We start from the raw sequence: 16,520 nt of genomic DNA, 5'->3' as shown, positions 1-16,520 counted from the left end.
CAGCACGAGCCACTCTATCACGTGTGGCTTATCGATCATATCTTATCGTCTTATCGAGCCATGATATCACACCCGTCGCTCAGTTGGCACCTCGGCATCTTTAACTCACTCTTCAGAAAGTCAATTCAGTAATACTTCGTCCCAAACTACGGAAATACAGCGAAAATGCCCTCACTCCCCGACATCAGTACTCTCGTCCAGCTCTCTGGAGAGGAGCAAACCAAAGTCCTCGATCTCCTCTTCGAACCAAGCCCCGCGATTCACGCTTTACTCCTCCCCTCGTTATCCGTCGCTTCATTTGAATCCTACAACGAACTGATCGGCCATTGCCAAAAGATTTTTGAGGCACTCGTCGCCGATCCCTCCCACAAGACCGAACTTCATGCGATAATCGGGTCACACCCTCGGTTGGGTGCGAAAAAGGTTGAGAGCGCTCAATCTGTCGCTGAGCAGGCCAAACTACAGACCGGCGATGGCACCGAGCTGGCTGCGCTGAACTCGGAGTACGAGATCCGATTCCCTGGTCTGAGATACGTTGTCTTCGTAAATGGGAGGGGCCGTCCTGAGATCATGGAGGACATGCGCACGCGCATCGCCCGCGGCGATATCGCTCTGGAAGAGCGCGCCGCGGTAAAAGTGCGTAGGCCGGAGCCGCCCGAAGCCCGACGTTATTTGCTAACCTGAGCAGGCCATGTGCGATATCGCAAGAGACAGGGCATCCAAACTGCCGGCGGCTTCTCATTGAATGATTGAAAACGTATCCACGTCGACGAAAGGGTCTCCGCTCGAACGAGTCCCGAACGAATAATGTCATCAGCGAGCAATAAGCGGTGCCAGGAAGGAAGGGCACCGAGGCCTGAATTCAATACGGCTAGCCCAATGTAGTTCCCCATATCTACGGTGTCTATCTAAGTCCATCTTGTACGCCGCATGTCTCCTACAACTTCGCACTCTCCTCGAGCAACTTGAGCAGTCTTCCGACACGCTCGGCCTCTCTATACCCGCTGACGACGGCTCCAGCAACACTGCCACGGTGCTCCATCTCGGTGTGCTCTCCGGCAAAGCCAAGGCGCCCGTCCCAGACAGGCCTGCTCAGCTCCTTGAAGTCAAGAGGACTGCGCTCGCCGTTCTCTGAAACGATAGAGGGAGTTGTTGTTGCACCACGGGAGTACTCGTCAGTCAGCCAATTAGTCAGGCTGGTGTCTGTCGGCTCTGGGGGTTGAGAGGACGGCTGGAACCGGGAAATGAGGAACTTGTGGAAGGCGGCAGCTACATCCTTCGAGTCGTGTTGCAGAAGGGCGGTGGCAGGGGTCTCTGAGAGATAGGTCAGAAGAGTTGGGCTCGGGCCCGGTAGCGACGGCGCCGCGAAGTTTGCGGTGACCAGAGTGGAAGCCTCGAAGACTTCAAGGGGCGTAGAGCTCTCGGTGACGGGCTTAGTGGATGTGGGCAAGAAGGTATAGGAGCCGGCCTTGTCGGCCTCGGGCCACCAGGCACTAGGGTATTGAAGCAGAAGCTTCTCGAGGACGCCGACGTGGGTGCCCTTAATCGCCTCCTGAAATCGGGGTGGCAGAGCGGGACTGAAGGTGCTCTCGGGAAGGGTCTTGAGAACACCAAGAGGGATGGTGGAAATAGCCGTCTTTGCCGTGAACTTGTTGCCGTTGGTATCCGTGACAACGACGCCGCTCTCACTCTGAGATACACCCGCAATCTTGGTACCCAGCTTCACCTCGACACCCTTGGATTTGGCATCCTCGACGACCCTGGTGACGAGAGCCTGGTAACCTCCCTCGGGAGCAGCATCGGAACCTGCAAATGCCGTAGCACCCTCCCAGCCAGCCCACTTGAGAGAAGCCTTTTCGAGCTTGAGGCCCAGCGGGACCTCTAGGGATCGAGCGAGAGCAGCGGCCAGTTCCTTTGAGGATTTGTCAGAGGCTGTTGAGAAGAGTACCGAGTTGGGTGCCAACAAGGCAGATGCCAATGAGGCAGACGATGGGGGAGACGGGCTGGGAAGCTTGGTAGAAGCCTGAGCAGCACCTAAGCCTGAACGCAGGCTGTCGGCACTAGAACTGGAAAGGCGGCCTTCATGTCATCAGCTATGGCAATTCTACTCCAGGTCAAGACGTGAAAACGAACCATTGGGGCCATAAATCACACCCTCAGCAGGCTGGGGCAGGTGAGCAGCCTACTCATCTCATTAGCCTGACGCCAGTCATGCATAGGTAATCGCATCGACTTACAACACCGAAATCCTGAGCGATATATCTAGCAGGGTTTCCTTCCCGGTAACCGTGAATCCAGCTGCATCCAACATCAACCTTGACATCTCCCTTGACCCAGGTGTTGGCACGTCCTCCGATTCTGTCTCTGGCCTCTAGGACCAGGACCTTGCGTCCCTTGCCGGCGAGCTCGCGGGCGGCAACAGCGCCGGACCAGCCAGCTCCGATAACGATGGTGTCTAGTACTTCTGCCATGATGCTGCGAATAGACATATGTACAGGTCAAAGGGAACACGAGAAGATGCTTATTGAATCAGACGAAATCCGGGGTGGTGCTTCGCCTGATTAAATGAACCCCCGCCAAACACCCCGCCCGTCCCCAACGCTGTAAAGGCGGCGGGGGCGGAACCTAACCCGGGGAGATGTCCGACCGGGCCGACCATCGGAACCGGCGGGGTCTTCCAGGCGCAAAGGGCCCCTCCCTCGTCTCGAGGACACACCTGAGCTTGCTCCAAGTTCCGTTTCCGGCCTAATTCCGGCGATACCCAATGGCATCATATCTTGAGGTGAAGTTGTCTTCGCCAATAGACAAGGTTTTCTGCGTATGCTGTGCTTCTTGCCCTCAACGCGCTTTTTTCCCTTTTCGTGTTGAAAAGTGCGTCTTCTACATCAAGTCATTGAGTGATTGAGAGGAGATTGAGCAAGCTAGAAAGCCGGCGAGGTTTGTATACGGTCAATGACAGGCGTTGCGGCCTTTTCTCTTATTCTGTGCGAGTATGCTCACTATTTAGTCAAGTTTTGAACTTCGTTATCATCCTCACATCTTTTCGTTCTTCCTGACGTTCTTCTGACGTTCTCGCGTTGTTCATCAATTGCATGACCACCTTTGAAGAACGCGCTCCGCTTCAGATTGGCCTAGATCTTGCTCTTCAACTTGAGCAAGCAATATAGTTCCGAACACTCGGCGGCCTTGCGATCTAAGCTTCACCGCCTCCCCGGCATCACCGGCCAACCCACGATATCCCGTCCAGCTCATCGAGATACTCCTCATACGAGCCATCATCCTCACCATCTCGGGCCTGTGCCGACCCGCCGAAGATGGCACCAAAATCTGAGTATACGTCTTCCAGGTCGTCTTCGTCAGCCCAAGCGTACTGGCAGTCTTGGTCTGACGTCGGGAACGCCAGAGGAGCGTCGTCATCCAACTCTTCCAACATGGTCTCGGACGGCGTCAAGTTAGGCGAGCGGGCTGGGTGTAAGCGTGGCGATTTCGGCAACGTGCGTGTGGACTGCGGCGTCCTCGGAGGAGACGGTTTCCTCTCCATCTGCGTCGACAGTGCACTTGGACCAGGAGTATTTATTACGCCAGGGCGCATCAAAATTACCCTCGGAGGTGGCTGTTCCTGTCTCTCGGCAAGTGCAGAAGACGGAGCGACGAACCTTGCGCCGGTGGCAAGCTGTTGGCCGTGGTGAAGCACGGCAGCATTGGCAGCCGCAACGGCAATGACGACGTCGCCCCGTTGCGTCGCCTCGTTCCGCACTCGGAGTCTCACTCTGTTCAACACGGCCGCCCGCAACATTAACGAGCTCTCACGGTTGAAGCCCGGTTTCCCGTGCTCCGGCGAGGTGGCCACCGCAGCCAGCTTGACGAACCGCTTATCGCCCGAAGCCGCACCGTCACGGTTGATGATGTGGGTCGCGGGTAGCGAGTACGGCTGAGACAGCCGGCTGGTGATGAGATGAAGTCTCAAGCGACGCTTCTTGGAGCTCAGGGCGGCCGTGTGTGGTCCGTCGACGTCTGAATCTGGCCTGCGGCGTTTTTCGAGCTTGAGCAGCGAAAGTTGTTTAGGAAAGTCAAAGTCGGCTTTCTCATGTTTCTCGCTCAAAGTAACTGCAGTGTTCGACTGCTCTCGGGCTGAGGAGGAGGAGGGCTGTTCAGTCGCTGAGGTAGCCTTCGGTGAGGCCGTTGCGAGGAGCTCAAGACATTGTATCAGGGGACTCTCCGCGTCTTTTGGGGCACGGGTTTGGGATGAATTCGAGGGGCAGCCTCCATGGTGTATGGAGCACTGCCGTGGCACCAATGATGAGAATAGGTCGCTCCCAGCGTCCGAGTCGATGGTGTCTTCGCATCCCGACCTTTCAAGCTGCCATGTCCTGAATGGTTCTAAGGTCTGGCGGTTTAGAGACCCGACTTCGAGCACCATATTTGGGCTTTCCGCGATGGTACTTTTCTGGAGTGAAAGTATTGTGGAAGATTTGCTGACGTCCTAGTCCAGGCCCGCGGGTTGCACTGGAGGAGGACTCGAACGATCAAAGTCGTCTCATTCCCCACATCCGCTCACTGAGTGCTGAGCTTGCTTTCATACACATCCCACTCGAAAGAAATGACGGACAGTTCAAGCGAAGGTGACTACGGAGCAAAGCGTCTCCAGAAAAAGAAGGAAGACAACCAGAAGGAGTCTCTCTTGGCCGGATAGAAAGGAGGACCCTTATGTCAAGTGACGGGCGTGCGGGCTGAAGTGGGGAGGACGGGAGAGGCGAAAAGGCTAACTCGGGGCCGCGACTGCAAGACAAGCACGAGACCCAGTCTCCTACTTATTTTGCCGGATTCCTCTTACTACCGCCGCAGAGGCACAGAAAGTGTGGAGAGGCGGAGAAAGAGAGACACAGGAGGGAGATCAGCGTGGACCAACGGGGCGGAACCGCTCATTGGTAACCTGACCAGCGTGTCGTGTTCACACTCTGTTCCCCTCTCACACCTCCTCTTTCCTAGCTGTGTGGTGCTACTTCGCCGTACCACGCAGACCAGACTAGGCGGAGCGAAAGGTCGATGTTGACTGATGTGTGGAGGAAGATGAAGCAGGGCAAGGGTCGCGGGAGGCAGGAATGGCAAAGACCTGGGGAAAAGACCAGCTTTGGACGAATGGGATGGTCGGGATGCGGCGGTCCCCCCCTGGTCATGCACCACCACCCCGGTCTGGGGTTGAGAGGGGCAGACAATGTGACATGGGCAGGAAATTGGGGCTTGTTTTTTTCAGCCTTCAGGCTTGGGACATGCTTGAGCTGTATGCAAGTTGAAAGCCCAGGAATTCAGGTAAGCATGTTGTGTAGCATTCCCAAGAGGAAGGCAGAGATATATCTCATCTCTTGCCGCCTTGTTCATGGTTTCGCGTGGAAGTAGACAGTGGTTCATGATGGCTTGGCATCAGGTAAAGCTTCAGTCGGTCTTTGTTCATCGTAAATAAGTAACCCATCGATAACATTGATGGGGAAGTAAATGAGAGAAGCGCCCGCCAGGGAGGAAGAGACATGATTTCCTGCGCCCCAGACTAGAGACTGCCCTCTCCGAAGTCGATGTGACACGACGATGCACGCCACACATATCTTCTAGGTGGAAGGCCAGGTGCTGACGCTGACACCTCCGAGAAACAAATCGGAGGCTCGGTGGGAGCGCGTTTGCGGGAGCAGGGGTGCTGATAGCTTGGAGGGGATAGAAATGATGCGCAGGTTCAAAGGCCAGTGTCTCTATCAGTGTACCCAGGAGTGGCTCTCGCCACTATCCGAAGAGCTGAGAAGCCAGGAAGAAGACACTGCATTCCTGATCATCTCGATTTTTCCCATTATATTTCTACAAAGCCCAATATACAAAAGTCATGTTTTTCTGAAATTTTTGGCGGCTTTTGGGCATCAAGCAATGTTTCTTTCTCCGCCCATGGCTTGAGTCACCCGCAGCTCTGAGGTTTTCCAATTGCGCTCATCCAAACAAACAGCCACGCTTTCAAATATGGAGGGCCTCACTTGGTCCTGCATCTTGTTTCAAATAGCATCCCGGTTAGGAAGTCCGCAGTCGGCCATCCTTTAAAGGGCTCGATTCCGGCGACTGATCAGCGAGACCACGCCCCGGTAGAGCAGGCTGTCAGCAACGGGACAAAATGCAACGATCTGCCTCTTCGCCTCCTCGCTAGCAGTTTGACTGGGATCCACGTCGAGTACCGAAGGAGCCAGAGCAGTCGGAATGTAACAACACAAAAAGAAGCACCAAGTGCTCAGAAGGCGACGGCAGAAGCTGGTCTCACACCGGACATGTCTCTCATTTGCTCGCTCAGTTTGCGGGGAAAAGCCGTCTCCCCAGGCCTTGTCCTGCCATCATGTTCATGCGCCTGGCCCATCACTACGGGGTGCATGATGCAGTGTGCCCGTCCAACAGAAATCATTCCGACACCGCTCATCAGCAGCACCGTTTGCTTGATGGCATACCTACTCTGAGCTGAGAAGAGGGGGAGCAGGGCGAGGCGAGGGCGTTGGACGCGGGGAGCCCGGAAGAGCATCGCGCGGTGCTCGTTTGCCCACCGAGCAGTGCATTTTCCGTACGGATGGCTGCTGTGGTCTGGTTTGGGCTGTTGGACAATGAGCCGCTAGCCACGACATGGGAGGGTCACGCGCCGTCTAGGAGAATTCTCACTAGGGGGTGATTTCGGGGTGAGAAGAGCGGGTTTTGGACCAATAATGTCGGGGACGAATGACTTTCTCGATGTGGTTGTAACTTGTAGTGTGGCCATGAATTGGGTTCGTCCGTCGGTGGCAGCCGGGCGGGCTGTGCGGTGCATCAGTGAGTACCTACAGACCGGATTGCCAAGGAGTCGACATTGAAAAGTTCTCTGCGTCTTTTCCAGCGCTCTTCTGTCAGTTGGTAAAACATACCAAGCCTTCCTACCCCAAGAAAGCCATCCAGAAGTCCGGAACGCCCGCATGCTGCAACTCCTGCATATTGGGCCCAGTAAAGCTTGTCGAATACAGCAGAGATGGGTTCAAGACCCTCATCAACTGCCTGGCACAGCTAGACAATTAAGCCAAGACCCACTGGTCTGCTGTGTCTTCCATCAGTTGTCAAAAGCGCTGATAGTGGGCTTTTGGCCGAGGCCACACTCGCCAGGCCACAAGTGTAAGGTGACAACCGACCAAAAGTTCGTCTGAGGTCGTGTTTGTTTTTTCGGGTCCGTGAAGAGAAGAGTCCTGTCAGATCGAGGCAAACAGGTGGGCAATGTGTCCGCAATTAAGGATAGCAGCGGCTTTGGCCTCTTGGAACGAGTCGCGACATGGGTGTCCAAGTACTGTCAGAGCGTCGAATGCCTTGAATGACACCGTATCTCCGGGCAATGGTGATCACTCATCAGCATCGCCATCTTACATCAGCCACTTGGCGTGTTTTCCGTTCAGAGGTCCCCCTATCCATCTGTTGCCACCACCGTAAACACGCCGATGCACCCGGAGCAACACGGAAGCCGGCCATCATGAAGCTCAATTGAGCCAGGGCCGATAATTATGGGCTTCTCACGGAGCGAGTCCGGGGGCCCCACAAACAACCACGGCTCTCCCTGGAGATCATCCTTTGCCTCCTCCACTCCAACAAGGAGCAGAATGATCCAGCTTGAGCGAGGAGCTTCCCCTCATATGGCTACCTCGGCTCCGCACCGAGAGTTTGGGGGAGCAGCTCCGGTACGCACGGCCACGGCCCCGCCACAGGCCACTTCGTCCCGAGGTTCATTTTCCACTGGACGACCGATGTCTCAAAAACAGAGACTCTGTTGGGCCACAAACAAGGCCCCTGGAAGCGTAATTCGCAAATCCCCAAAGCTTTCATAGCTGTCAACTTTACCTGCCAGAACTCATCTCATAAGCGTGTAGAAAGATCCTCGGGTTCGTGCTTTATTTTGATGAATTGATTTTCCATTCAGCCATTCAACGCCATTCACTCTGCCGTCGCACTGTTCATTCTCTCCCTCAGTCACAATGTCCGAGAAGCTTTGGTTCCAAAATGTTATGGCACTTGCCCCCCTACCGCCGCCAACTCCCGACAGCAAAGTCAAGCGATACATGAGCCTTTGGCCAGCCTGGGTCCCTGGGTCGGAGCTCGTTGGCGGCAAGGGGCGCGGATCCAAAGCAGATCCTCGAGCTGCCTACGGAGGACATGTGTACACACAAGCCCCGCTAGCTGCGTGTCGAGCGTTGGAGGAGGAGGAGCCGGCAGGGACGGGTACTCACTCAGGGGGTTTTGGACTTCATGTGAGATATCCAGTTGATTTACCAGGTGATGGCCTCGGTCACTAACTCGTCTCTCAGAGTGTACAAGGCTGCTTCTCAGCGGCGGCAAGGGCCAACCGGCCTTTCGTGTACGAGGTTTCCAGTTTGTCTACCAGTCGGACGTTCTGCTCTCGCCTGGTAATAGTGCGTCAGCCGAAGGAACCAAGCAAACGACTCCAGGCCGATGACTTCAACCTCGAAGACTTAGAAAGCGAGCTCGGCGATGTCTGCTTTAGCTGTATATGCACTTTCAAACGACCAGAAGAGGGCCGGGTGAGCTCCCAGGAAGTCCCGCCACAGGAAAGGTTCGCCGAAATTCTCAAAGCAAAAGCACCTGGGGACTGGCCCAAGGCGCCTGCAGTGGACGTGGAAGAGATCAAAGCCATGTTTCCCGACGCCTCGGGTCATTTCCCCATTGTGGATATGCACAAGGTCGACTTGACTGGTTGGAACGAAGGAAAGCCGGTAACAGAACGGAGGGAACTGCTCTTCTACCGGCTGAGAGGGCCCCTCCCAGCTGACGACCCGAACCAGCATGTTCTCGTGCATGCTTTTGAGTCAGATCGCAATGGCCTTCTGATGGTGGGCAACCACATCGGCCTCGGATGGAGTCTGGGGACCGCAGCAAGCCTGACGTACGCCTTCGTTGTTCACGTCAACGTTGATGAGGCTGTGATGAAGGATCCTTCAGGGGCGGAGGACGGGTGGTGGATTCAGGAGGTTTCGTTCCCTCGTGCGGGTCAGGGGCGAGGGACGCTCATGTGTAAGATGTGGAGTCCTTCTGGTGTTCATGTGGCTACGGGATATCAAGACGGCATCATTAGAGAGCGAAAGGTCGAAAAGGAAAAGTTATGATGACATGATGAACCACCGACGACCGGGCAAGGAATGGGGACACGCTAGCCCCAGCCGTTGTCAGGTTTTTGTATACATTTTAGGTACTTACGTTAGACAGATTCTCTGGAGGTTGATAGATGGATGAGGCTATTTGGCTGTAGATGAGTTTTGCTGGTAGATGACACAAACATTCCTTTGGCGGGTTTTCGCACCTGCAGTTTCCATGCTCTGCCTTGTAAACTGAGGTTGTTGCTTCCTTTTCCATCTTTGCCGCTCTTTCCCCCCTTTGCTGCAACACTGAAGGGACTGTCGATTTGGAGGGTCTGATGACCTGCACCTTCCTAAACTGCCTTTCTGCTGGCCTCCCGGTCGACGACAAAAAAACTCACCACCGCGTTTTACAGTCAGAGTCTTTTCTCAGCAACCACCCACATCATCGTCACCACCATGCCACCTCGCGTTCTCTCCTATACCACGCTACTTACTCATCGGTAACCTCGAAGCTCCGTCTGCAGTCACAAAAATTTCAAACTTATCCAACATCGAATACGCCCTTTTTTTTTCTTGTTTGTTTTGTTTCTCATTCTTCAAGTCTTCAACACCCGGCTCTCGAGGCCGCCTCCCACTCCAACATGCCGACAATCTCACCCTCTCGTCCTACCCCGCTCATCCAGAAGTCGCGCCTGATCTCCTCTATCGCAGAGCTGGAGGAGACTGTGAAGGAGACTCAGGCTGCTGCCGACCTCATCGAGACAGAAATCGCCTACAAGGACGCTGAGATCGATGGCTTGAAACGGGACAGGATCAGCCACTCAGGCTCCACGAAGCGCTTCGACGACGCTATCACACAAATCCGAGTCAAAATCCAGCAGCTTTGCGACAGGTTCGATGAAAAGATCGACATATTAGCTGCCCTCAGAGACAGGCTGGAGAAGAAGAAGGCCAAGCTCGCCGCAATTGCCCCTGTCGAGTCCACCGACGCCCCTGATCCCAAGGACGACGAAGAGGCAGCGGCACTACTCGAGATCACAAGCACTCCGTGGGAACAAGTTTTCGTCACAAGCGACGACGGCAAGACTTTCGTCAGGCCGGCTATGCTTCGGGGTGTCCCATCCACACCCATCACCGAAGACGGTCCGTACTGGGTGCCTACATGGACAAAATTCGTCGACGCCATGGACGCAGATCGCCTCCAGCGCCAATACGAAGACGACATTGATGAGAGGCACGAGAGAATGCTGCATGGCCCTCTCACAGACGAGGAAAAGGAGGACCTCGACAAGCGTGACAGGAGGTACTATCGACTGGCCAATGAGTTGAGGGTGGTCAAAAGATGGTTTTGCCCTGGAAAGACGATGCATCCAAACCAGATGATGGCTAAGGAGCACATGCCCGCTGAGGGTATTTGCCAGTCGCATAACCTGTACCAAATCTGCAACGTCCTCAATCGTCTCCAAGCTTTGCATGTCCGAGGCGAGCTGGCTATGGAGCCGCTCTACTTCCTCCTTTGGCGTATGAGTGTCATCTTCGAACGGGGACCGCATACGGGAGCCAAATCTTTCTGCAGGTCTATCGTTGAAGAGGGCCATCACTCTCTCGATCCGGTTATGCGACAAGCCATTATCCGCGGCGCTCAGCATACCAACGACTACAACTTTTATGGCCGCAAGCTGGACAGAATTGGAGGCCAACCGCTGTCCAGGACATCTCATGTACTGCTATCGACGTCGACAGGGAAACAACACGGAGCTGGAACCACTTCTGAGCCATCAACCGCAAACCCCTCAGGGCTTCGTGGGCCTCGGCTGACATCTGCATCAGAAACATATGCACCGCAAACCCCAGACACACCGTCGCCTCGTTCGCGCCGGACTCCGGCCAAGAAGCGGGTTCAGACAACTGCCCCGGAGCAAGGCCGACGCAAAAGACGAAAGTCTTCGACAACTATTCGTCAACGCACACCCGAAGACGAAGTGATCGTCCTGGACGACTTCACTCCTCCCAAGAAGATGCGACGACTCGAGTTCATAATCCCTTTGCGCCCCAGATCTTCTGTCGAAACGTTGGACTTGACCGAGAATTCTGCAGTGGCTTCTTCCTCGACGAGGGCAGCAGTTTCCACGACCGCGAAGACCTCAAGCACATCCGAAGCATCTGAGAGAACTTCTCACCGACAAGGTCAGACGAGAACAGGTCTCGTCAGAATGAGTCGGCCTACCGATGTCGAGAAGCATATCGAAGCAGCGCAGGACGTGATTATGGAGGCAATGACAGAAGGCGAGGAAATGCAGAATCAGTGGCTACACATTGGTACGAGTGGCTCACGGCATATGTCGCTTGACAACTTGAACAGCGACGGCCATCCACGGGATTTGGCTGAAGGGGAGCATCATACTGGAAACCAAGAGCCTGACATGTCAAGTGACAGCAGAGAAGACGAAGACATGAGCTCGTCGGGAGTTACGGAGGAGGAGGAAGGACTTCTTCCCAGGGATGAGGAGGTGCAGTTCTTAGCAGAGCATCCGAGAATGGATGTTGGCCCCAGTCCCTTCCCACGAACGGGTAAAAAAGTTTCGCACGGGTTCATCTTCCCGTGGCTCCCTTGCACTGAGCGTGAGGCCATGGTAACGTATTACTGAGCGATGAGGAGGACGGATTTGGCTCGTTACGGAGGAGGGGAATCAAGGACGATTGGAAACAGTCTGGGTTGGCTTTTGCTCACTTGCTCAAACGTCTCAAGTTACCGTATTGAGATTATTCATGTTACGAATAGCTGGCACTCATAGACACATAGCCGTCCACTGTCGTTGTACGTTTATCTCACAAATCATGCCACTCTCATGCTTCCTTCTCATGAGCTCGGTAATGTCACCGCTCTCATTTGGTCGTCTCGACATCACGTGACGTGAAATCGCTTAATGTTCCGGTTACGGTAGGCACCTCTTGGCCAGTGCTCTCTGGAGTGGATTCCCGTAGCTTACCCGACAGCCGCAACATCAAACCATCAAATCAGGCCATCGACAAATCCCTCTCTCTTCACCCAAACCCGACGTCACGAACCTCTCCTCTCCAACCCACCCAATTGCCGCCGCCATGTTCTTGCAACGCTCCGCCATCGCCGTCGCCCGCCGGGCCGCCGTCGCTCCCCTCGCCAGACGCACTTTCGCGACCTCCATGATCCGCCGTACGATCCCTCAATTGATTCCTGCCTGACTCTTGAGTCCCTCTCCCAAATCCCGAAAAAAAATACACGCGAGCCCGCCATCCCGATATCACCCATACACTTCGCTGACCCGCGCGATCACACAGGCGATGCTGCCCCCAGCTCCAGCTCTACCCCCGCCAAGAACTACAAGACCCTCTCCGGTAAGGTCTCCGTCAATTGACTCGAAATTTCGTGAATTGGACCTATCCTCGGCCGGCGCGGTGTCCCGGAATGCTGCCATTGCTCCAGGCAGCCCACCCAAAAAAAAAAAACCAACGACACCTCCCGAACCGCGTCGAACGACGGACGGCCATGCAAGCGATTTTACGAGCAAACTATTTCGAGAGAAGAAGCAAGGAAACTAACGTCAATTGCTATGGTACAGAGGTCAAGACCGAGGACGACCTGCTCGGTCCCGGTGCCAAGCCCGGCGACATCCCCACCGATCTCGAGCAGTCCACCGGTCTCGAGCGTCTCGAGATTCTCGGAAAGATGGAGGGCGTCGACGTCTTCGACATGCGCCCCCTCGATGCCTCCCGCAAGGGTATGCGACCCATCAACCCCTCGGTATCGAACACCAAAGTCTAATGCAACCCCAGGAACCATGGAGAACCCCATCCCCGTCCGCTCTGCCGGTGACGAGCAGTACCTCGGCTGCACCGGTGCCCCCGCCGACTCTCACGTCACCCTCTGGCTGACCGTACGCCGCCCTCCCGCTGCGGCGTGGCCGTTTCCGTTCCGAGCGCCTTGTGCTGACACCTAGACAGATTTCCCGCGACCGCCCCATCGAGCGCTGCCCCGAGTGCGGCTCTGTCTACAAGATGGAGTACGTCGGCCCTACCGAGGACGCCCACCACCACGGCCACGACCACCACCACGGCTACGAGGAGCCCAAGACCTTTGCCGACTTCGTCAAGCCCGAGTACCGATACCAATAAATGCACCATCTTGATGGCGAGCCTGTAGTAGCAAGGGGATCGGGGGCGAGGCGGCATCGGGTTGCTCTGGATTGAGCACGGCAGATGTGTAGATTACCTTAGTTGTGGCTGTATAGAACCTTTTTCTCCCGACGTGATGTCCTCCGTCCGCTCCCGCGTACCCCGCTCGGATGGCTTTCTGCTTTATACTTTGTAGACGCAAGCAGCTCTGACAGCTTCAACGGTCAACTCTGCCCTGCGGGCTGCAATGATGCTTGTTTGTGGTGTAGGCGAAGATGTTCACTCGGGCTCGTCAAAGCTCAACTTGATCTTTTTGCCCTTCTTCTTGCCGGCCTGCTTCTTAGACCCCTCATCCTTGGCCTCGTCTTTCGCGTCCGTCTTGCCATCTTCCTTGGCATCGTCAACACCCTCGCCAATGACCTTGCCAGCCTTTCTCTTCTTGCTGGCCCCGATGCCAGCAACCTTGTCTGCCTCCCTCTTCTGATCCTTGGTGGCGTCTTCCTTGTCGGCCTCGTCCTTCTTCAGCTGGTCCTCGTCGACGCCCCCGTCCTTGTCCACCCTCACATTGACAACATTGCCTTCGTCGTCGACCACCAGCGGCGCGTCCTCGGCCTCCTCGCTCTCGGAGCGCTTCTTGCCCGTCCTCCGCCGCTTCGAGAGAATTGGATCGGGGTCAGCGGCGTTGCCTGCTGCTTGCGCGTGCAGGGCTCGCAGGAACGGTGGGATCTTGGTGTCGTAGGAGAGGTTCTTGGAGGTGATCTTGTCTGACATGGCGGCAATGGTCGAGGCGCGGCGCCGCGCGAGATATTGTGCGTCTTTTGGTCGCTGTTTTTAAAGTTGATTCCTGCTTTGAAGCATCCCGCACAATCGGGAGACAGGAAAGACGGGCGAAGAGAGGCTGGCGAGAGTCGTATACGGGGCGGTGTTGTAGTTGATGGTTGCGCAGAGGTTGCAGCAGACGGGCAACGACCGTTGTTGACTTTGGGCTGCCCATGCGCTCGCTCGCTTGTACGGAGTGGTGGGGTGCGGCTCTTTAGTGGTTCAACCAGAACCATTAGCGGATGTTTGTTTGCCGATTAGCGGCCTCTCCAACGTCGTAGTGCATCCGCCTCGCTAAATTCACAGTGGACACGCGCTACGCTACCGGCCGTTAGCCCTGGGCCGACCCATCAAGGTCCCGACCTCGAACTTCCATTGACAACACCTCGTCTTTTCTTCTTCCATCACGGTGCGGAAACATCACGAGTCACAGCAATGCTACACACGATTTCGGAAAGATTGATTGCTGAATCTGATTCAGAACCTCACATGCAGAGGTAGCTACTCTAAAGACCAATGACCAAGGTATCTATACAGGCAAGAACAGAGTGTAAATGCAAGCAAGCGGTGTCATGTCTGATCCAGCCATGCCATGTGCCCGCTCCCCGAACGCCTGTGGCCCATCTCGCCATGCAACGCCGTGCCCTTTTTTCCCCCAAATGAAAGAAGTAACGAATCCCTTTTAAAGACAGAAAAAGCGACAGACGAGACCTCGCAGCGAGCTTAAGCGATCTGCTGGACGTACTGGGGACCGAAGTCCTCGCCAGTACCAATGACCGACTTGGCAAGCGTAGCACCGGCGGTGAGCTTGCCATCTTCGCCACGGTTGAAGGCGACGATGCCGTCCTGGCCATCCTGGTTGCCGACGTAGAGGATGCTCTCGTCCTTGGACAGGCTCATCATGCGGGGCTTGGTACCTCCAGAGGAGACGGAGTCGGCGAACTCGAGCTCGATGCCGCCGGCGGTGGCCTTGCAGGGAGAACCACCGGCCGCAGCGGTCTGCTTGACCTTGAAGTGGGCGATGGAGTCGGTCTCGTTGCCCGTGACGCGGTTGGAGACGTAGACGTTCTTGCCGTCGCTGGAGATGGCGATCTCGCCCGCGGCAGCGGTGCTAGCGTTGGCGGGAGGCAAGGCGGCGCCAAAGGTGCTCAGCTCCTGGGTGTGGGCGAAACCGACGCCGTTGCCGTTGTAGGAGACCTGGAAGACCTCGACCTGGTTGGTCAACTCGCAGAGAACCATGTAGTGGGTTGCCTGCTCGGCCTTGGTGGGGTACCAGGAGCCGTGACGGGGGCCGCAGCCGGCGGGGACACTGTTGCTGTTGGAGATGACGAAGGCATCGTCCTTGGAGTCAATGATCAGGACGCGGTCGCTACCGAGGTCGTTGACGGCGAAGAAGCGACCGGAGGGGTCGAGAATGGCCTGGTGGGCACGGTTCTGATCCTGGCGCTCCGTGTTGGGGCCGACAGGATCAGTAGAGTTGAGCTGCTTGAGGAGCTTCAGATCGGTGCCCGAAGAGATGTCCCAGATGTCAATGGAGCCCTTGCCGCTGTCAAATTGTTAGCTTGTGTGTCTGGTGGAGGACGTGTCTTGGTAGTTAGACTCACTAGGAGGCGCCGACGAGGCGCTTCTGGTCGGCAGTAAAGGCAAGGGAGACGACACCTCCGGAGCCAGTGCTGTTGGTGACAAACTGCAGCTTGTCCGAGGCGGCGTCATACTGTAGAGTGTGTCAGCGTGTCAACGGTCTTGGGAGATGAGATGGCAGGAGCCCTAAGAAGAAGAAAATACGTACGGTGAACAGACGAAGGTCGGCGCTGTTCTCATCGACAGCGTAGATGAGGTTAGGCTCCTTGAAAGCCATCCAGCTGGCAACGCCAGTGTCAGTGTAGTTGTCGACGACCTTGAACTCCTTGCCGTCGTAGCTGACAATGGAGATGCGATTGGAACTGCCAACCAGGAGCTTCGCAGCAGTTCCAGCAGATGAGTTGGTCTGTCGGCCAATGACAGCAGCAGAGGCGGTGGCCGCCGAGGCGAGGACGGCTGAGAAGCGCATCTTGGATTTTTATTCGAATGGTGGAAGTGATGGGTTTATTTTGAAACGACCGTGAGATTGTGTGAAAGTGAGGGTGGGTGAGAGAGAGAGAGTGTGTGTGTGTGTGTGTGTGTGTGTGTGAGTGACGCGTGTGGTGGAAGGGAGAAGGAAGGAGAAGGAAAATTGCTCCAGGCAGCACGCGAAAGATCAAAACAACAAGACTGTCTGCCAGTTGAAAGAGAGGGTGGAGGGTGGAATGCTGAGATGGAGGAAGGAGCAGTAGAGGCTCAAGTCGGGTCGTTCCTTCTTGGTTGTTGTACTGAGAGAACAGAAGCGGCAAAAAGGGACGTTTCGTTTCCTCGAAAGCTGAAATTAAGTTTGGTCGAAAGCTGCGA

At 55.6% G+C, this 16,520-nt stretch overlaps 8 protein-coding genes across 8 annotated transcripts; 4 read left to right on the top strand and 4 right to left on the bottom strand.

The window, feature by feature from the left end:
* Nucleotides 1–165: 165 nt before the first annotated feature.
* On the top strand, nt 166–745 carry allB1 (putative allantoinase 1; the record flags this gene model as incomplete). The annotated part of the gene is made up of 2 exons (XM_037317241.1): nt 166–636; nt 689–745. 2 exons carry the CDS (start codon nt 166–168, stop codon nt 743–745), a joined length of 528 nt encoding a protein of 175 aa, XP_037185321.1.
* A 192-nt stretch (nt 746–937) lies between these two features.
* CGCA056_v001981 (Lysine-specific histone demethylase 1-like protein 1) lies at nt 938–2,471 on the bottom strand (the record flags this gene model as incomplete). Its single annotated transcript, XM_037317240.1, has 3 exons — nt 938–2,079; nt 2,134–2,182; nt 2,238–2,471. 3 exons carry the CDS (start codon nt 2,469–2,471, stop codon nt 938–940), a joined length of 1,425 nt encoding a protein of 474 aa, XP_037186209.1.
* A 746-nt stretch (nt 2,472–3,217) lies between these two features.
* CGCA056_v001980 (uncharacterized protein) lies at nt 3,218–4,420 on the bottom strand (the record flags this gene model as incomplete). The annotated part of the gene is made up of 1 exon (XM_037317239.1): nt 3,218–4,420. One exon carries the CDS (start codon nt 4,418–4,420, stop codon nt 3,218–3,220), a length of 1,203 nt encoding a protein of 400 aa, XP_037186210.1.
* A 3,586-nt stretch (nt 4,421–8,006) lies between these two features.
* Acot8 (Acyl-coenzyme A thioesterase 8) lies at nt 8,007–9,152 on the top strand (the record flags this gene model as incomplete). The annotated part of the gene is made up of 2 exons (XM_037317238.1): nt 8,007–8,279; nt 8,337–9,152. 2 exons carry the CDS (start codon nt 8,007–8,009, stop codon nt 9,150–9,152), a joined length of 1,089 nt encoding a protein of 362 aa, XP_037186157.1.
* Nucleotides 9,153–9,766: 614 nt separating this feature from the next.
* On the top strand, nt 9,767–11,773 carry CGCA056_v001978 (uncharacterized protein; the record flags this gene model as incomplete). The annotated part of the gene is made up of 1 exon (XM_037317237.1): nt 9,767–11,773. The coding sequence occupies one exon, from the start codon at nt 9,767–9,769 to the stop codon at nt 11,771–11,773; it is 2,007 nt and encodes a 668-aa protein (XP_037186156.1).
* A 454-nt stretch (nt 11,774–12,227) lies between these two features.
* On the top strand, nt 12,228–13,277 carry CGCA056_v001977 (Cytochrome c oxidase subunit 4; the record flags this gene model as incomplete). Its single annotated transcript, XM_037317236.1, has 5 exons — nt 12,228–12,318; nt 12,444–12,500; nt 12,725–12,883; nt 12,939–13,039; nt 13,107–13,277. The coding sequence occupies 5 exons, from the start codon at nt 12,228–12,230 to the stop codon at nt 13,275–13,277; spliced, it is 579 nt and encodes a 192-aa protein (XP_037186155.1).
* A 279-nt stretch (nt 13,278–13,556) lies between these two features.
* CGCA056_v001976 (uncharacterized protein) lies at nt 13,557–14,048 on the bottom strand (the record flags this gene model as incomplete). Its single annotated transcript, XM_037317235.1, has 1 exon — nt 13,557–14,048. One exon carries the CDS (start codon nt 14,046–14,048, stop codon nt 13,557–13,559), a length of 492 nt encoding a protein of 163 aa, XP_037186154.1.
* A 771-nt stretch (nt 14,049–14,819) lies between these two features.
* On the bottom strand, nt 14,820–16,146 carry CGCA056_v001975 (putative 6-phosphogluconolactonase; the record flags this gene model as incomplete). Its single annotated transcript, XM_037317234.1, has 3 exons — nt 14,820–15,642; nt 15,701–15,810; nt 15,886–16,146. 3 exons carry the CDS (start codon nt 16,144–16,146, stop codon nt 14,820–14,822), a joined length of 1,194 nt encoding a protein of 397 aa, XP_037186153.1.
* Between the last annotated feature and the right edge of the window lie 374 nt (nt 16,147–16,520).

The sequence above is a fragment of the Colletotrichum aenigma genome (genome assembly GCF_013390185.1).
Source record: "Colletotrichum aenigma strain Cg56 chromosome Unknown KSG_Cg56_contig01, whole genome shotgun sequence".
NCBI lineage: Eukaryota > Fungi > Ascomycota > Sordariomycetes > Glomerellales > Glomerellaceae > Colletotrichum > Colletotrichum aenigma.
Note: the sequence above shows the minus strand (reverse complement) of the source record. Positions and strands in the feature narration are given on the sequence as shown.